This window comes from Chiloscyllium plagiosum, unplaced genomic scaffold (assembly GCF_037043375.1).
Source record: "Chiloscyllium plagiosum isolate Xiang-an unplaced genomic scaffold, Cpla_swu_hap1 HiC_scaffold_9, whole genome shotgun sequence".
In the NCBI taxonomy this organism is placed as follows: Eukaryota; Metazoa; Chordata; class Chondrichthyes; order Orectolobiformes; family Hemiscylliidae; genus Chiloscyllium; species Chiloscyllium plagiosum.
In genome coordinates, this window is record NW_028270147.1 from 60,634,329 (window position 1) to 60,655,793 (window position 21,465).

Genomic DNA, 21,465 nt, shown 5'->3' on the forward strand with positions numbered 1-21,465 from the left:
GTTCAGGAAAAGATGGTCCATTAAACTTTGTTCATACATGCTTAAGCATACCAATTCAGCATTTACCACCCAAAAAACCATACAAATCTCCTCTGAGAGGCAAAAAAAATCAGAAAAATAAATCCCAGATTAAAGTGAAAGTGGCAGGAAGGAAAAGATTAATTGATCCTTCAAGCTATCCACATCTCATCACCTCATGGTAGTGAGAGGACCATGACAAGATACTTGTACTCTCTCCACACTTGCTTTTACAAACATTTTGAACAAAAGTCATCCTCACCATGTTTTCATCTATTTAGTGGTATTATGTTTTCTTCAACCGTTTTGTAAAATTAGCCTACCAAGGAACCAAATTAGATAATCTGCAGCAAAATACGCATATATGTTTAGATTTGGTAAGATAAGTACAAGTTGAACATCAATTGTAATTTTGTAGGCTCATGGTGAAAAGAAATCTCCTTTCGTTGCATGATGTTTTGTTCAATTACATTTTGATTCCATTTGTTTTGATATTTTCATACAGGTGCTGTTGTAAAGTTTCAACATTACTGTTTTTTAAATTTAATTTCAATTTAATTGAATTGAATTGTGGCTTCTTTAACTATTTCCAGTAATGATCTAAATAAACACATTGGCCCAGTCTGGCAACTGAAATGGACTGAACAGGACAGAAATTCCAAAGGGGATGAAAAGGAGGGGACTTTGATCTCCATAGCTGCAGATGGCAGAGTTGCCAAATGGACTCTTGCAAAAGGACTGGAATCATCAGGCAGGTTTAATGTACAATTCTATGTTGTTAGTGGCATCCAGAGGCAGTTAATAGATGTTTGACTTGCTATATTTAAGCTACCAAAAATTACATCTGAATGACAAGATGGTGATTTAATTAAGTACTAACCTTTCAGATTAGGATCTCTATTTGTGAAGATATAGATTTAGGTATATAGAGATTATTATAGATATAGAGCAGACATCATCTTCTGCTCCTATGAGTGGCTTGGGCAATAGCGAGAAATTTCAGAAAATAGTATGAAAAAGAAAAAAAATACTAAAATCTCAACATCGAGAAAACGATATCCAGATTTTCTGATATTCTGATACAGACTTTAAATCTAGGTTTTAAATAACAATGTCAAATCTCGTTGATAAGCATTGCCTATCTTATTTCCTTGCACTTGCATCTAATTATTACCCATCTCAATTGCCTCATTTCTATGCAGCTCATAATTCTCTCCATCTGCCAGAAACTGGGCATCACCAATTTCTGACATGAAAGTCAAAGCGATTACGAGGCAGCATCATCTTGCTACTTTTTTCATCCAACTCTGTCTCCACCACCACATCCCTGCACACTCCATGAACACCATCCTCTTCCACCTGGTGACAATGCAAATCAGCATCAGTAAACCACCACATCATCATGCCTTCTTAAAATTTTCTTGCGGGATGTAGGCCAGTACTTATTGCCAAACTGAGTTGCCATTGAGAAGGTGGTGGTGACTGCTTTTTTGAACTGGTGCAGTCCATGTGCTGTAGGTCGACCCACAATGTCATTGTGGAGAAAATTTGAGGATTTTTGCTTAGTGACAATGAAGGAATGGCAATATATTTCGAAGTCAGGATGGTGACTGACCTGTTTTTGGATCAACTAACACAGCACTGCAGCCCTTAATGATCTCACTTTGGGTCTCAGGAACACTCATGGTTTGCATCTAATGATTGTTAGCTTACTTCTTTTGTGCTTACTTGAAGGCTGACAGCCTGTTACATGCATTTCTTTTAGTACATAGGCTCATCACAGATAAGTTACAGGCTATCAGCCTCTGTTGCTTACATAATTTTTTTAGCATGCATAAAGGGGCAGGCAGCTAGTCATAGTTCAGAGCACTGAACAGTCAAGGGAGTGGAATGTTACATGTTATACCCACAGCATGTGCTAGCAGTTTACATGGCAAACACCCTGTATGTGCTTCAACGAAATGTCCATGAATGAAAGTCAAAGATCCTTAGCATGTTCAAGGTGACTTCAGGTAGTCATAGGGTGTCGTCCTATTTGGTCAAGGACTCCTTTGATTCCAGTCCATAGGGTTAGCCATGGACAGCCAGGCGCTTGGTCCCACTAGAGTCTTTGTCTTCCTGGGATTGGGCCACAGTCCGTCCTGCAGGTCAAATGCAATCAATTTGGATTTTATAGGTAGGTTAGTCAGGGTGTTGTGGAAACTTCAGTATTGGGGTTAGGCCATTCTCAATCAGAGCTAACCTCACATCAGTTCTCTTGGTGGTTGGACCATGGTTATTGATGGTCAGGGGGCTTATCATGGGATGGTCTTTGGAGTCCTGGGAAAAAATTAGATGATCCTGTCTATTGGATTGGAATGCTGAGTGAATGATTCCAGTGAAAATGGTTGGCATGGATAGAGGGTTAGCTGACTGGCAGAAGGCAGAGAATGCAGATAAAAGGGTCATTTTCAAGACTGGCACCCAGTGACTAGTGGAGATCCATACATGTCAATGTTAGGACCACAACTATTCACATTATAGATTAACATTCAGGACAAAGGAAATGGGGGCATTGTTGATAAGATTGCAGATGACACAAAGATAGTATTGGTGTATTCTGGAAGCAGGAAGGGTGCAAAAAGACTTGGACAGCATAGGAGAGTGGGCAAAAAAATAGTAGGTTAAATACAATGTGGGAAAGTGAGGTTATGCACTTTGGTAGAAGAATAGAAGCACAGATTAATTCCTAAATGGGAAACACTTCAGAAATATAATTTTTTTTATTCATTCACGGGATGAGGGCATTGATGGCTAGGCAGCATTTATTGTCCACACTTAATTGCCTAGAGGGCAGTTATAAGTCAACCACATTGTTCTGGATCTGGAGTCACATGTAGGCAAGACCAGGTAAGGATGGCAGTTTCCTTCTGTAAAGGACTTTAGTGAACCAGATGGGTTTTTCTGACAATCGAAAGTGGATTCGTGGTCATCATTAGACCCTTAATTCCAGATTTTGTTCTTTTATTGAGATCAAATTCCACCATCTGCCATGGCGGGATTTGAACCTGGGTCACCAGTCCAGCAATAATACCATTAGGCCACTGCATCCCCAAAATGTGCATTTTGTCAAAGTAATTAATGTCTGAGACATTTGAAATGGGGACAAGAGCAGGGCTTTTGCCCAAAACGTCGATTTTCCTGCTCCTTGGATGCTGCCTGACCTGCTGTGCTTTTCCAGCACCACTCTAATCTCGACTCTGATTTACAGCATCTGCAGTCCTCACTTTTGCCTGGGCCCATCAAGCCTCTCTATGACTCAAGAAGATCAGAGCTGACCTATTTGTGTTTAAAATTTCAAATCTGAATTCTGCAGTTTATTTTCTTACTCTTAAGTCTTCTATGCATTATATATTGTATCTTTAATCGTTAACTGATTATGATCTATCAAGCCAGTTCTTAATATATATCTGGATATTCAATACTTTAATAATTGACCTCATAACAGTTGGCAGTTATATGGTTACTTTACCTGGATGGTATCAAGTTTTTGTGTATAATTGTTGAAGTTTTACTAATCCAAGTAAGTGGCAAGCATTCCACGAAATTCTCCTCTATTCCTTGCAGCTGTTGGAAAGGCAACATGGTATCAGGTGGTGAATTACCCACCATAGAATATTCAGTCTCTGACCTGTTCATGTAGCCATAGCATTTGTGTGGTTGGCCCACAAACCTGAATCTCTGCTCAGTGATGACCTCCAGGATGTTGATCTTAGGGAATCCAGTTGTGGTAATACCATGGACTTTCAAGGGAAAGGAGCCTTTCTTAATTTAGATTATAGTGTGAAGGAACTTTTTAGCATTAACTAGGCTTGGTGTGTCTATGCACAGCAACCAGTTTGTAACCTAAGGTCTATCCCCTTAGAGTTTCCTTGTGGCGATTTCATACAATTGAATGGCTTGTTCAGCCATTTCAGTGGGAGGTTAGGAGTTACCTTCACTGTTGAGGATGTGAATTTACATATAGACCAGACCATGGAAAGATGCTAGATTTCCTTCTCCAAAGGACATGAATTGTGAAGAGATCAACTGGGATTTTCCAACAATCTGATATTTTCATGGGCACCAGCACTGACACTGGCTGTTTCTTGCCAATTTAGTTTAAGTTAAATTAACTTAATTTAAATTGAACTTAAATTTTCTGACTGCAATGATTTAGACTCATGACTCCAGGACAGTAATCTAGGCCTCTGGTTTGTAAGTCCAGTAATATATAATCATATTCTATCCTATACTGATAATTTAATATGTTTTCATACAGATTTGATGAGGATAAAACGAACCGGAATGCAGACATCTAAGAAACTGGCAACTGATAAAGAAAAGAAAAGTGAGGCCTCCATTTCTCGCTATGCAGCAGGAATGTGTTTCTCCTTCCACCCAAAGGTATCTTCAATGAAAACACATTTGTGTTTCCAGTTATATTGAAGTATTAATTTTGATTACTCAGGGAGTTGTATTCATTGTTGCTCAACACCTATGATCTTTCAGTTTTCTACTTCCTTTATTCAGGGAAATTGGCCCCACTTCTGGTTTCTTTTCACTGTTTATTGCATTCTGCTGCAGTTTGAGTGTATATGAAGGGTAAGGACAGGAAAGGAGTCAGTTGATACTTATCAAATTGCAACAGCCAGTCTTCACTCAGTATCATGTATACAGGTGGATAGCCCCTTGATTGATACGGTACAAATACTAGTGTCTGTAGCACCATATCTTTTGTACTGTTCAGTGCCTTCTGAATGGAAGTCTGTGAACAGTAGAACATAGGAAAATAAAATAAATGTATATCTACTTTAATTGATTACCCAGTTTCTGTTTGTACCTGAACAGGTTGATAAAAAAAATTGTGACATGTCTGAGGCAGGTAGACTGTAACTGGTGGCACAGAGGTAGGCATGGTACCACTGCGCCACAAGAGCCCTTGTTTGTCTGTCTTGTGCATGCCTAATTTCTTCTCACCAAGAGATATTTAAAAACTTTTTGTACCTCAAAACTGACAATTTTTCAGGTTTACAGAAAAGTGTCAAACTGAGCAAATGTGGGAAAATCTTCCCTGCCCATTTTCTACCCAGTAAGATTCAAGTATGAGCAAACACTTAATAGGTCCAATGAACATGGACTGCTTCGTTGTGATACCATGAAAATGAGATAAGTAGTCGTTTGATGCATTTTTTGGCATGATGTTATCGCAATAGTGGCCACAGGGCTGCCTGACCAGCAGCAATGCTGCAAAAGACTCAAAAATAATTTAGTTTCAAATACCTGATGTCAACAGTTGATTGACAATTTCTCATTTGTCCATTGCTCTCCAATGTCAAAAACCTTGACGACATATAACCTTCAACTGGCATTGTGCTGGAGCTTTATAGCAAGTTTCTTTTTTCCAATTCAGACAGGCATCTCAGCTGTGTTGCTAATGTAGAGAAAAGCCAATAGTATTACCCTATTACCATTCAAAGTGATTTCTTCTTCCCTTCAGCTAATACAACCTCCACTCTGTCCAATGCTCTATGATAAACGTTATATTACCTTCACATAACGTTATTCCACACCTCCAGTCAATAATTTCTCACCTCCTGACCTGAGCCCTGATTTTCTCTCCTTTCTCATCGATCAGAAAGCGAGACTCTGTGACACCAACAATATTTCTGTTACCTTCTATTTTCCATTACCCAACACCAGCAACTGATTTTTCATATCAGTAGTAGGATTGTGCTGAGCATTATCACGCCACTTCTCAGAAGTATCATTCCATTCAGGCCTGAACAATTTCAAAATTGTATGTTGGTCTGTGATATCTCCAGTATTTTGAAGGGGAAATTAGAAGGACAAATTTTGTCTGTTGTCCCTGACACCACGTTTGTGGAAAGCAGCAGCAGAAAGAGAAGTATTGGGTCAAGTGAACAGAAACTATGAGATACTCCTCAAAGTTCTCATGAAAGAACGAGCATTTGTGTCCTCATGAAACTGCTCACAATCAGTCACAATAAGTTATATTTCTAAAGGATCCTTTATGTAAAAGACAACCCAAAATGTAAATGTAATGTTTTCAAATTTACTGATTATGCAAAACAGATGTGAATGGAAATTGTAAGTCAGTTGCAACAATACCATCTACCATATTCTTACCCATTTAATTAACAAGTCCAAGACCACCAATCTGAATGAATGTGAATTTATCTATTTTGGTTTTAAAAAAAAAGAAAGGCAGAATATTTTGTAAATGGTGAGAGGTTGGGAATTGTTAATATCAAAGGGACCTTGGTGTTTTTGTCGATAAGTTACTAAAAGTTAGTATGCAGGTGTAGCTTGTAATTCAGAAGGCAAATGGTGTGTTGACCTTCATCAAAAGGGGATTTGAACACTGCAGTAAATATGTCTAGACCCTGGCTGAGATTGAAGAATTGTATACAGTTTTTGTTTCCATCCTAAGGAAGAATATAGTTACCAAACTTAGAGTACAACAGTTTCATCAGACTAATCCCTGGGTTGTCTGATTGTCTTAAGCAGTATTGTAGATCCTAACCTCTTACTGAGTGAAAATATTTTTCCTCATGTTGCCATTGCTTTTTTTCGAGTACCTTAACCTAACTCCTCTCATTCTTGATCTTTTACCAATGGGAACATTTTTTCCCTATTTATTCTGTCCAGGCCTCTCATGATTCTGAACACCATTGTCAGATCTCATCACAACCTTATCTTATCCAATATAAGCTGTAAAATGTAAACTTGTTCATTCTATTTATGTTACTGGAGTTTGTAATACCTGGGACCATTCTTGAGAATCATTTCTGCACTCTCTAATCCTTTTATTTTCTTACTAAAGTGTAGTGCCCAGAACTGGACACAATGCTCCAACTGAGTTGAACCAGTGTTTTGTACAAATTTAAGATAACTTCCTTGTTCGTAGACTCTATGACCCTATTAATAAAGTCTAAAATAATTTATGTTGTATTAGCTACTCTTCCAAACTCTTCTGTCACCCTTAGTGATTTATGCATCACTTTTTGAATTGTACTCCTTGTTTTATAATGTCTTGCTGCAGTCTTCATACCAAAGTGATTTGCTTCACATATCTCTGCATTAAATTCTATCTGCCACTACCTCTTCCATTATACCTGCCTTTTGAAGTTCTATGCTATTCTCCTCACAGTTCTCAAGGCTTTCAAGTTTCATATTATTCCATAAAGTAATGTCCTGAAAGGGTTAACGTTGGAGACAAGATTATGATCCACCAAATCTGGAGATGTCATGACTCGGGTAAGGATAAGACAGAACACCTTAGAATCTCAGAGTGCAAACCGATATCCAAAAGTCTCATCATAGCCTTTGTAAAAATGTCTTCTGAGCTAATACCTGATAGCTATATGCAAAAAAAAACCTTGTTTAAGATGCAAGTCTCTTCTTGTTAAGACTCAATAGTGCATGATCCTTTACCACTCTAATTCAGCCCTTAGACTTAGTCAAAAAAGAGGATTGGTGACAACACTCTTCCACCCAAAATTTTGAAACTGTATTTTCCAACTAGATTGTTGGAAAGTTAACTTTTGAATTTTATTATTGAGGGGCATTCTGATATCTGGTGACTCTATTGGTCTGATATCACTACTCCACTCCCTGCTTCCTTCTACCATAAGTACACTTTTCTTCTGAGTATCATCCTTTATTTTATCTTTGCAGTATGTTCATTTTTATTTTTTAAAATTCATTTTGTGGGATATGGGTTTCACTGGCTGGCCAGCATTTATTGCCCATCTCTAGTTGCTCTTGAGAAAGTGCTGCTATCTTCAACTGCTGTAGTCCACCTGCTGCAGGTTGACCCACAATGTCATTAGGGAGAGAATTCCAGGATTTTGACGCAGCGATAGCGAGGGAGCAATGATATACTTCCCAGTCAGGATGGTGAGTGGCTTGGAGGGGAGTTTGAAGGTAGTGGTGTCCTTATAGTTGGAAGTGGTTGTGTGTTTGGAAGGGGCTGCCTGAGAATCTTCAGTGAATTTCTGCAGTGAATCTTGTGGATAGTACACACTGTTGCGACTGAGTATTAATGGTGGAGGGAGTGGATGCTTGTGGATGTCATGCCAATCAAGCAAGCTGCTTTGTCCTGGATGGTGTCAAGCTTCTTGAGTGTTGTTGGGGCTGCACTCATCCAGGCAAGTAGGGAGTATTCCATCGCACTCCCAACTTGTGCCTTGTACATCGTACATAGGCTTTGGGGAGTCAGGTGGTGAGTTCTGTTGAGTTTCAGGTCAATGATAACCCTCAGGATGTTGAATATCAAGCATTAGTGGCTAAATTGTCTCTTACTGGTGATGGAAATAGCCTGGCATCTGTGCGTTGCTGATGTTACTTGCTGCTTGTCATGGAGGAGAAAGTAAGGACTGAAGATGCTAGAGATCAGTGTCAAGGGTGTGGTGCGAGAAAAGCACAGCAGGTCAGGCAGCATCTGAGGAGCAGGAGAATCGATGTTTCAGGCATAAGTCCTTCATCAGGAATGGGCTAACGCCTGAAATGTCGATTCTCTTCCTCGGATGCTGCCTGACCTGTGCTTTTCCAGCACCACACCCTTGCTGCTTGTCAGTCCAAGCCTGGATATTGTCCAGATCTTGTTGCATTTAGACATGGACTGCTTCAGTATCTGTGGCGTCATGAATGGTGCTGAACATTGTGCAATCATCAGTGAACATCATCACTTCTGATCTTATGATGGAGGGAAGGTCATTGACAAAGCAGCTAAAGATGGCTGGCCCTAGGACACTACCCTGAGAAACTCCTGCAGAGATGTCCTGGAGCTGAGGGATGACTGACCTTCAATAACTGCGACCATCTTCCTATGTGCAGGTATGACTCTAACCACTGCAGAGTTTGCCCCCAGATTCCCATTGATTCCAGTTTTTCCAGGGCTCCTTGATGTCACACTCAGTCGAGTGCAGTCTTGATGTCAAGTGCAGTCTTGATGTCAAGTGCTGTCACTGTCCCCTCATCTCTAGAATTTAGCTGTTTTGTCCGTGTTTGAACGAAGGCTGAAATGAGGTCTGGAGCTAAGTGGTCCTGATGGAATCCAAACTGGGTGTCACTGAGCAGGTTATTGCTGAGCAGGTGCTGCTTGATAGGATTGTTGATGGTATCTTCTATCACATTACTAAAGATTGAGAGTAGACTGATGAGGTGGTAATTAACTGTGTTGGATTTGTCCTGCTTTTTTTTTAGTTCAGGACATACTTGGACAATTTTCCAAATTGGAGGGTAGATGTCAATGTTGTAACCGTACTAGAACAGCTTGGCTAGGGGAGCAGGAAGTTCTGGAGCACAAGTCTTCAGGACTATCATAGGAAAGTTGTCAGGGCCTGTAGCCTTTGCAGTATCCAGTATCTTGAACCATTTCTTGATATTGCGTGGAGTGAATTGAATTGCTGAAGACTGGTATTTGTAATGTTGGGGACTACTGGAGGAGGCTGAAATGCAACATCCACTCGACACTTCTGGTTGAAGATTTTTGCAAAAGCTGGGCTCTTCCATCATTGAGGATGGGGATATTTGTGGAGCCTCCTCCTCCAGTGAGTTATTTAGTCGCCCACCACCATTCATGACTGGATGTGGCAGGACTGCAGAGCTGAGATTTTACCCCTTAGTTGTGCGATTGCTTAGCTTTGTCTATTAGCTGATGCTGATGCCATTTGGCATGCGAGTAGTTCTGTTTGGTGGCATCTCATGTTCAGGTATGCCTGGTGCTGTTCCTGACATGCCCTCCTGCTCTCTTCATTGAACCAGAGTTGAGCCACTGGCTTGATTGGTAATGGTTTGAGTGGGGGATATGCTGGGCCAGGAGGTTACAGGTTACAATTCTGCTTTTGATGGCCCACAATGCCTCATGGATGCCCAGTCTTTTGATTTGCTAGATCTGATCGAAGTCTGTCCCATGTAGCATGGTGGTGGCGTCATACAATGCGATGGAGGTTAGTCTCAATGTGAAGGTGGGACTTTGTCTCCATAAGGGCTGTGCAGTGATCATTCTTATCAATGCTGTCATGGACAGAGATGTTTACAGCCAGCAGATTGGTAAGGATGAGGTCAGAATGCTTTTCCTTCTTGTTGGCTCACTCATTACCTGTTGCAGACCCAGTCAAGCAGCTGTGTCCTCTAGGACCCAACCAGTTTGATCAGTAGTAATGCTGCCGAGCCACTCTTGATGGTGGATATTGAAATTCCCCACCCAGAGTAATTATGTACCCTTGCCATCCTCAGTGCTTCCTCCAAGTTGTTCAAAATGGAGGAATATGATTCATCAGCTTAAGGAGGATATGACATGGTAATCAGCAGGAGTTTCCTTGCCCATGTTTAACCTGAAGCCATGAGACTTCATGGGATCTGGACTCAATATTGAGGACTCCCAGGGCAAGTCCTCCCAACTGTATAGCACTGCTGGCTCTGTCCTGCTGGTTGGATAGGGATGGTAATGGTGGTAGCTGGGACATTGTCTGTATCAGATTGTTGTTTGACTAGTCTGTAAAACAGCTCTCCCAATTTTGGCACTAACCTCCAGATGCTAGTAAGGAGGATATTGCAGGGTAAACAGGGCTGTTTCTGCTGCTGATGTTTCTGGTGCTTGGGTCAATGCCACATGATCCGCCTGGTTTCATTTCTTTGAGAGGTTGTAGGGATTCATACAACTGAATGGCTTACTTGGCCGTTTCAGAGGGCAGTTGAAAGTCAACCATATTGCTGTGGGTCTGGAGTCACATGTAGGCCAGATCAGGTGATGATGGTAGATTTCCTTCCCCCAAGGACATTGGTGAACCAGATGGGTTTTTCTAACAATTGGCAATGATTTTGTGGTCATCAGTAAATTCTTAATTTCAGATTTTTTAAAATTGAATTCAAATTCCACCATCTACTGTGATGGGATTTGAACCCACATCCCCAGAACATTAACTGGGTCTCTAGATTAATAGTCTAGCAATACTACCACTAGATCATTGTCAGTGGCACACCTGCTGATTCTGTCTCCTGTCGTGAGTTCTATGAATACCTCCATTTAATATTTTCTCCTTTATCTACACCTCTGGAAGACCATCAGCCAACATCAGTGACTGACTTGCTCCAACATTTCTCAATAACCATTGGTTTACCTCCTTGGTTCAAAGCATAAGGAAGTACCTCCCCTTTTGATATAAAAATACAGAGAACTTCCAGCCGTCTGGTTTTCCTTGTCAACCCCTGAAAAAGAATTGAGATTGTCCAGAGCCATCTTGCACTACTTAGAACATTCCAGGGAAATATGTTCTCTTTGTACCACTAATACAGTTTTAGTACCTAATTTCTTTCCTGATACCTCATCATCTGAAGACTCCTTAGATTTGCCTATTACTACGATTAGTCTCCCATTTAATTTCCAGCAATTGATATTCGTACATCCAATCTTGTTACAATGTAAACATATTTATATCACCTTTTTTTGTTCCAGTCTTTCTTTTTTGTTGCTTTGATGTTCTCCATCAGTTCTCTAAAACTAACATTCCTTCCATCTGCAAATATTCTATTTCTCTTATCTCTAAGCTCTTCCATGGCCAATTGTTTTCTTTAATTTCCTTATCTCTTTGGCATTCAAATTCGATTTCTTAATTCCATTTCTGTCTGGTTTCGTCTCCTTTCTTTTTGTTACCCTCTGTCTCATTTTTCTCTATTTCAAGTCTTTGAATTTCTCTTTCTTTCTCTCCAACCATATTTTCATTTCTAACTACACCTTTATCTAATTCCCATTAGGATATCCCAATTTCAGATTTTCGTTCTATCAGTTCTAAATGTTGTATAATTTCTTGAAATACCTCATCGGTACAAGATCCTGCTTTTAAATCTATCCTCAAAGATTCCCCTATGTCCCTCAGTTTCGTCTTAGTCAACAATTTTAAATAATCTTCCACTTCCATAAAACTTCCAGCAACATCAAGCTCTGTGTATTAAACCTCACCACATAACATCTGTTTTATACCCTATAACCATTCCATATCTGTCACTTTAACAAAAGAACCATTGTTCTTTTTAAATCCAGTGAACTCAAAAATCCAACCAAGAGCTTGCTATGGTTCCAGATAATATTAACACTGGGCATGCCAGACCCCAGACAGAAATCTGTATTGCTAAATCATATTTTGATTTGCTTTGGGTTTTATCAAAATGGTTTTTTGCTGAAATTATAAGCGCATAATGCTGCAGATTTTGCTTTAGCAATGAAATAGAAGTTTATTAATAAAATAAATGAAGATAAAATAGAATAACAAAAACCATTTACTAATAGTGCAAATTCAAGATTTTTTAAGTGTTCATTAAAAGCACACCTTTTATGAATTGAATTGAGAACCAACAGTTTTTGTATAACACACCCCGGTACAATACCCAAAACTTGTGCAATACTCACATCAGAATCCCTGTATCTAGCACCTCAGTTGTTTTATATCACTTGTGCCTTTACTTTTTAGATTTACATTGCAGATAGTATGTTTTTCTGCTGCCATCATTCACCTGAGTTTAAATGTTTTCAGCTTAAGCAGTTTCTTCAATGTTTTATCCCAACACTCTGGGACTATCATTAACTCTACTTTGAAGCAATTCAGTTTAATATATCATTCCCTCTTAGGATCACTGGTCTACATCCTAGTCCAAGGAATTCACAGCTGTGCTTGAAACACAAAGTAAAACTGAATCCAAGTCTCCCTGTCTAAACTGAGTATTTCCCTTAAGCTTAAAAAAGCATTTTCCAGAAGTCTTAACAAACCTTGAGGTCCCATTCAACCTTGATGGCTGGCAGAACAATCTAAGATTTAAAAACTGTGCAGTGGTGCATAAAATCAAGCCTCAAAAACTATGATCACTGATACTAAGGGACATTGTCAATACAGTTGATTAATTAATCCTATTTCATTGATCAATACCAGTTCAAGTGTAGTCTGCTCTTTGATTGGCACCAAAACATGCTGCTCGTAGAAACTATCCTGAAATTATTCTATGAAATTGTCATGTAGACTATCCAAATTTGATCCCTAGTCAACTTATTTGGTTTAAAACTCCCTCTAACCTCCCTAGTTATGCGGTTCACTAGAACGTGGATGGATCAGGTATAATACACTGATGTTACAGCGTCCACTTTCCGCACTACTGTCCCCCAAAGCTGAACCCAGTTCAATTACATCAATCTTTGTGCCACGCATTTATTTTCTAATTTTACTTGCCCGACACCAAACTGCATGTGACTGAAGTAATAATCCTGAAGTAATAATCCTGAGATAATTACATTTGAGGTTCTACTTCTTAATTTAGTGAACAGCTTCTCATTTTAATCATGCGGGACCTCTTTCCTTGACACTGGTTCCTTCCCCACCCTAAAGTAAGTTTCTCTCCAGTTTTGGGCAGATGTCCTAAACTCCAGTACCAGGCTGGCAACACTGCTGTTTTGATTCTCATTCTTCTTGCTACAGAAAACATTGTCAATCTACTTCACTATACTATCCCCTACTACCACTAAGTTGCTTTTGCTGTCCCTACTTGAATGGTTTCCTGTACTATTGTGTCATGTCAGTTACCTAATTCATTCTGCAGCCCTCAATCTCATACAATCTGAAAGAACATCAAACCTGTCTGACAATTGCATTAAATGAGATTTGTACAATCCTGCCCTCTGAGTTCCCTTATCATCTTCAATTGCAGTCATACCTTCCTTTCCCTGACTAGTGACCTAATAAAAAGACTCTATCATAAAAGGTATGACTCTCTTCTGGAATAAGGTGTCCAGGTAACCTTCCTCCTTGCACTGTCTGTAGTCTGGCCTCCAGTTCAAATTCTGAGTCGAAACTACTTGAGCTTCAAAACCTTACTGCATTGGATCTTACTAACATGCAGGAGATCCTACATTCCAATATATCATCAAGCCTCAATGTTGTCCAGATTTTACTGTATATGGATACAGACTGCTTCAGTAACTGAAGAATCACAAATGGTGCTGAAAATGTTGCAATCATCAGTGAGCATCCCCACTTCTGACCTCGTAATGGATGGAAGACAACTGATGAAGCAACTGAAGCAAGTTGAACCTAAGACACTACCCTGAGGAAATCTTGCAGTTATGTCCCTAGACTGAGATTATTGATCTCCAATAACCACAACCATGTTCCTTTGTGCCAGGTATAACTCCAACCATAGATTTCCCCCTAAATTCCCACTGACTCCAGTTTTTTCAGTGCTCCTGATGTAATACCCATTCAAATGCAGCCTTGATGTCAAGGGCAGTCACTCTTACCTCACCTCTAGAGTCCATGTTTGGACCAAGGTTGTAATAAAGTCACATGCTGCATGGCCTTGGTAGAATCAAACTGAATGATAATGACGGAGTTGTTCTGTTCCAAGTGCTGGTTTGTAACACTCAACGACCCTTCAATCAATTTGCTGATGTTCAAGAGTAGACTGATATGGCAGTAGTTGGCCAACTTGGATGTGTCCCACTTTTGCGAACAGGATACACCTGGACAATTTTCCAAGTTGTCAAAGGGATGCCATCAGGTATAAATCAGCATGAAAGAGCTTTTGACCATCATTAACCTATAATTGCTGTATGAGTTGGGGTTAGATTATATAAATTATATTCTACTTCAATATGCCACCATTGAGCATGTTGTTCTGATTTATTGCAGGAAGCTAATATTTACCTGGCTGGCACAGAAGAAGGTTATATTCATAAGTGTTCATACTCCTACAATGAACAATTCCTAGAGACCTATGGAGTCCACAAGGTATGTGACAATTGATGTACAAATTTCAACTTAACTCTACTGATGATTCACTTATTGAGTACCGAGCTTATATGATCCAGCTCTGCTGTTTGTTCTCACTGTGCATGTACTCTAGAAAGTCTAGTCTGTTCAACCCAGACCCAGATCTACCACATCACTACAAGACTCTATTGGAATGCTTCTTGTTGACACTTACCTGAATGCTTATTGGTAGTTAAGGGATGCCTTATATTCTGGCATCATAGAATCCCTACAGTGTGGAAACAGGCCCTTCGACCCAACAAGTCCACACCAACCGTCCGAAGAGTAACCCACCCAGACCCATTCCCCGACCCAATTATCCTATATTTACCCCTGACTAACCTACACATCTCTGAACACGATGGGCAATTTAACAGGGGCAGTTCACCTAACCCGCACATCTTTGGATTGTGGGAGGAAACCGGAGCACCCAGAGGGAACCCACACAGACACAGGGAGAATGTGCAAACTCCACACAGACGGCTAAGGTTAGAACCAAAGCTGGGTCCCTGACGCTGTGAGGCAGCAGTGCTGACCACTGAGCCACCATGCCGCCCTAGAGACAATCAATGGCATAACACTCCCCTTTAGTCAGAATAGGTAAGAAGTGTGCAGGCACCATACAGTGAGGCTTGATGGTTATGATAACTGAGGCCTTGTACTGGCATGGGAGGGCATGAAACTAACAGTGGGCAACTGGATACAAGCTATTATACAAGTTAATATTCTATCCCACAATATGTTTTACTTATTAATATTTAAAAGATAAAATTATTGATGTCTGTTAAAATAAAAGGAAGGTTGGCCATCATCCATGGAGAGGCAAAAGGGAACAGAATCTGTTCGGTTTGTAACAATTTTGGTATACTGTATTTGATGAGTTATTTTCCTTGTGTGAGCAAGTTATGGTCATAAATTACATTTTAGAATAATGTGAAAATTGTCTAGGTGATTCTTTTAAAAGAAAAGGCATGTCTTTAAGTGGAGAAGTAGACCAGCTGTATACCTAGTAGTCATGTTTTTTTCTGTTCCTAATACTGCATGCTTTTTTTTTATATCTGGTCTGTGTTCACTTGGAATTCAGTGTAAGCTTTATAAAGTTTTATTGTTATGCGTACTCAAGTAAAAGGATCCAGAAGTACGGTGAAACATGTATGAAGTCACCATTCTCTGATGCCATCTTAGGTATAAAGTAGAAAAATAAAGATATAAAGTTAAAATTCAACATTACAATCTTTCCTAAGTACTTAGCCATGGTACCGGATCCGGGCTCTTTCATCCCCAATACTGAGACCATCACCAGCACAAAGAAATTGGCCAGCCTCACGTCCCTTTGTTGCACCACTGCTGCAGGACTGTGTTGCTATTCTTTGGCACCATCTTGTCTCAGTCACCACCACCATGAGACTGCGCAGAGCTGATCTCTCCAATGCAGCCGCCAGTGAAGCTGCCGGCTCCTGCACCTTGCACAGGGCCTAAAATTCCTCCCCCTCCCACTATCGGGAACACAATCCCAACTCCGTCTGTACTGCCGCTGGGAACAAACCTTGTCTTCAATGCGCTGAACAACCTGATGCTGTCCGACCTTTCCACAGGCGCTATATAAGGTTAAAGTTAAAAATGAAAGTGGAGAAAGAAGAAGAAGGTAAAAGCTGGTGGAGCAGATAAGCTCTGAGGTCCTGGGCTCATGGTTCTGCATGCTGTGCTGCTACTCTGCTGCCATATTGACTGGCATCAACTAGAGTCCACACTGGGGGTCATCTGATGCCTTCTGAGGACGAGAGGGAAGTGGAAACAAGAGAAAAAACAAATTAATGCAAGTAGCAGATGCATTCCAGCTAAGGAGTCCTCCTCCACTACCATCTTGAAATTTAGACAATAATGTCCGTATTCCACTTCCAAGTTAACATCAGCAAATTAATTTATGGTTGCGTTCCATCAGACTCCATTTGAACTCACACCGAGATTGCGGACCCTAGGAAAATGGTATGAATGGCCATTTTCAACCACCTGAACAATGTCATAAAGTTTTATCTGTTCTCCATCAGACTTGCAAAGGGAGAACAATAGAATTTTCATGAATATCAAAGCCTACAGTATGTTTTTCTGAAACTAAAGTGCTGTTAATTGCCAGATTGACATTTAAAATTTTATAGTAACTGCATTGAAAAGTGATTGCAAATATGATAATTACCACATCCATTTTTTATTGACCTGTTTTAGTACCAGAATCTACTTAGAGCAGTGAGTAGTGTTAAGGTTAATGTTGCTGAAAACTGTAATCCATATAGATTATGCAATAAACTAGGAGTGCAACAACTGGTAAAATATGATATGACCTATTTGAGTAAATGCTCCTGCGCTCGAGCATTTAGTCATATCAGTTAGGAGTCTTGAGCTATGAAGGTGATCTGTGATTTGTTAGCTAAGTTCAGATGGGGAGTTTCACAACTATCCTTAGCATTACGACATCATGGGAAAAAATAGTCTTGGTTAATGCCTGATTGTTGTTCAGTAAACAATTACTTACAGTCGCTAAGTAGGTTTTAGGAAAGGACTGTTTTGGATTTGGCTGTGATAACTTCAGAGCTCATGAGCCTAGATATGGACTATCTAGGCTCACATTTAAAAAGTGGCCTTTATCCCATTAGAAGTTAGTGCTTCTCGAAATAGAAAGTTAAAAAGGCAAAAGTCAAGTTTTGAAAACGGTCTCTTCGCCTGTTCAATTCTTAATTTCACTGTGCTGCTTCTCAGTTGAGAGGATTGGAAATTGGGTATTTGCACATTTCTTCAAGTATAGAAAAACCTGAACGATGATAAGTTTAGAATTCACTGGGAGTCATCAGGTTGTGGGTCCACTGATAAGTTAATTTAATGCTGTAACTTTATTTCAGTAAATGAAATATGACCTGTTTTCATGAGAAACCTGGGTGAAGAGCCAGACATTAGAACATGGACATTAGAAAAAATAGCAGAGAGGAATGATGATAATACAAATCTTGAATTTTAGAACTCTTCAAATTATACAAGGAAGAGAACATGGTGGGGGTTAAGGAGTGCCACCTAAATGCAAACAGAATGCTGATGAAATTCAGTGGATCAGGCAGCTTCTGGGGATAGAAAAACTAAGTTGGCGTTTTGATTCTGATACAACATTTTTTAGAAGAAAAGTCATGTCAGATTAGAAACGTTAACTCTGTTTCTCTCTCCAGGGGTGCTGGTAGCTCTGTTGAGTTTCTCCAGCACTTATCTGTTTTTATTTCCGATCTCCAGCATCTGCGATAGTTTGCTTTTATTTTAATGAACTCCACAGATTAAAAATTTTGGATTCAAGACAGATAAAGCCAAAGATGATACAACAAAACTTGTTTGGAGCGCAGGGAAAATGGAGGAAGTAGCATGAATGAATATACATTTTCATTAACCTTATTCATTTTAAAAGTTTTTTTTAAATCTTAGAAATGAATGCATGTGGATATGCTCAAACAATTAATCAACATCAAGAATATCAAATTTAATGTTAACTATATTTCGTGACAAGTATGAACTGTGTTTTTGTATCTTTTCAAGGGACCAGTGTATAAAGTAGTATGGTCACCATTTTCTGGAGACACTTTTCTGAGCTGCTCTGCTGATTGGTCTATTCATGTATGGAGCCAGGAAACGCTAAAGCCCATTCTCCGCTTTTCTTCGACTATCACAAAGGCTGTGCATGACATCATGTGGTCACCAAAGTCCGCCACTGTGTTTGGAGCTGTGAATGAGGACAGAGTGGAAATCTGGGACCTTACTGTCAGCATGTAAGTATCCAATTTTTAAAAAAATATTGTTGATTAAGAGTCACTGATAATCTTGGAAGAAAATGTTTTTCAATGAAGATAGTTGGTAATAGACGCATCTGGTGTTGTGACAAAGAAACACAACCTAGAATATCATAAGTTTGATTTTTAACTTGTGATAACTTAGTTAAGCTACCCAAGAAAACATTTGAAGTTCTGCAATCAATCTTAGCTACTCTTTAGCTAGGCTGTTAAGGGAGTGGATGGGTAGGAGTGGAGGAGGGAAACTGATGGAAATCAGCCAGGGTTCCATTTTTGATCAATGTGCTTACTATCCAATGAGCCATGTTTGAAATTGTGCTACACTGACATCAAGTGAAGCCAGAGACAGCTGTTAATCATCACTGTCTAGGATGTGGAGGTGCTGGTGTTGGACAAGGTCAAAAGTCACATGACACCAGGTTACAGTCCAACAGATTTATTTGAAATCATAAGCTTTAGGAGTGCTACCCCTTCGTCAGGTGACATGCAGAGAGCACCCAGGCACAGATTTTATAATCGGAGAGATCGAAAGATCATACAAATGGTGTGAATGGAGGATAGACAGGTTGAATAATAGGTCTCTGCAGGGGATCAAGAGTGTCAGGCAGTGCGAATAGTATCAGCAGTTGAATAACATGTGAAGTGATGACCTATAATCTGATCAGTTGAGGCAGAAAGATAATTACAAAAAATTAAAAATAAGGTGGTGCTGGAGACAAACCAAATGACTGGAATAACATGCCAGGTATAAGAGTCGCATGCCAAGGATCTAACCAAAGTAACAATTAATCCAAAACTATACAAGCTAATTAAGGTAGAGACAACATAACAAGTTGTCATGGTGATAGTGTCAAAGCAGAACTGTAAGGAAAATTTTACAGAATATTATGGTGGGGTCACATGTAATGCGACATGAACCTATGATCATGGTTGAGGCCATCTTCATTGGTATGGAACTCGGCTACCGGTTTCTGTTCGGCCATTCTGCATTGTTGTGTATCTCGAAGGCCACCTTGGAGGACGCTTACCTGAAAATCGGATGCTGAATGTCCTTCACTGCTAAAGGTTTCCCCAATTGGGCGAGAACATTCCTGTCACATGATTGTTGTGTGGTATCCATTCATCCATTATCGTAGCTGGATGTCGATATAGTGCTACCATGAGTAGCATTTGGCATTGCTATGGTATTAATTTGAATCAATCAAGGTAAATGGTAGTGATATGTGCAAGGCAGCAGGCCACTTAACTATCTGGAGATGAAATGATCGATCTGTTCCAAATTGCAGTCAGGATGGAAAATTCACACTAGTATGGTGCAACAAATATATTGGCTTGACTAACTTTTGAAAACTGCAGTGGGCTGTATTATCTTATGGAATCATTGAATCATACAGCACAGAAACAGACCCTTTAGCCCAACTCTTCCATGCTGACCAGGTTTCCTCAAGCAACTAGTCCCATTTTCCTGCATTTGGCCCATACCAGCATGTTAGCTCAATGGCTAGCACTGCTGCCTCACAGTGCTAGGGACTTGGGTTCAATTCCAGCCTCACGCAAATGTCTGTGTGGAGTTTGCACATTCTCCCTGTGTCTGTGTGGGTTTACTCTGAGTGCTCTGGCCATACTATGTTGCCTATAGTGCTCAAGGATGGGTGGGTTAGTTGGGGATAAATATAGGGTTGGGGATTGGGTCTGGGTGGGTTACTCTTTGGAGGGTCACTGAGGACTTGTTGGACCTAATGGCCCATTTCCACACTGTAGGGATTCTATTTTATCTCTCTAAACCTTTCCTATCCACCTACCCATCCAAATGACTTTTAAATGTTGTGATTGTAATCGCTTCTGGCAGCTCTTTCCTCTGTGCAAAAAAGTTGCCCCTCATGGCCATTTTAAGTCTATCCCTGTCAACTTAAACCTATGCCCTGTAGTTCTGGACTCCCTACCCTGGGGAAAAAATCTTAGCCATTCACCTTATCGATGCCCCTCATAATTTTATAAACCTCTATCAGGTCACCTGTCAGCCTTCCCCGTTCCACTGAGGTTAAAGCAAGAACATTCTTTATTATTAAATGTATGCAGTGCTTTCAATGTTTTTGAAACATCAATTATTCAATTATTCTGAAGATTCTGGGCAGACAAATGGCAGATGGAGTTTAATCAAGAGCGAGGTGATGCATTTTGGGAGGTCAAATCCAAGAGGAAAATATCCAGTAAATGACAGGAACCTTAGAAGTATTGATATATAGAAAGGATCTTTGGCATAAATCCATAGCTCCCTGTAAGTAGCAACGCACGATGGTAAAGAAGGCATATGGCATGCTTGCCTTCATCGGTCAGGGCGTTGAGTATAAACTATGGAAAGTCATATTGCAGCTTTATGAAACTTTAGTTGGGCTACATTTGGAGTATTGTGTACAGTTCTGGTCACTATTATAGGAAGGATATGGAAGCTTTAGAGATAAGTGCAAAAGATGTTTACCAGGATGTCACCTGGATTTGACTATATTAGCTATAAGGAAAAGGAGGACAAGTTTGGACTGTTTTTGTTAGAGCATGCTGCCAGAACATTGTAGAAGCCAATACGATCGCATTTAGACGAGGCATTTAGACATTAACAGGCAGAGAATAGAGGGATACGGACTGTATGCAGACAGACGGGATTAGTTTAGAATGGCATCGTGGTTGGCATACACTTAGTGGGCTGAAGAGCCTATTCATTTGCTATTGTTATGTAAGCAAATACAATAGCAAGGTACATCTCATATCTGTAACCTTATAGGGTTTTA

The 21,465-nt window shown here is 40.0% G+C and overlaps 1 protein-coding gene across 4 annotated transcripts in view; it reads left to right on the top strand.

The window, feature by feature from the left end:
- The window catches only part of dnai4 (dynein axonemal intermediate chain 4), a 122,094-nt gene that overhangs the window by 88,512 nt on the left and 12,117 nt on the right, over positions 1-21,465 (top strand). For all 4 annotated transcript variants that reach the window (XM_043699392.2, XM_087990674.1, XM_043699396.2 and 1 more), the window contains 4 exons: positions 612-769; positions 4,319-4,443; positions 14,739-14,837; positions 18,429-18,658. In XM_043699392.2, coding sequence (XP_043555327.1) covers positions 612-769; positions 4,319-4,443; positions 14,739-14,837; positions 18,429-18,658 — 612 coding nt within the window. The remainder of the gene's footprint in view (positions 1-611; positions 770-4,318; positions 4,444-14,738; positions 14,838-18,428; positions 18,659-21,465) is intronic.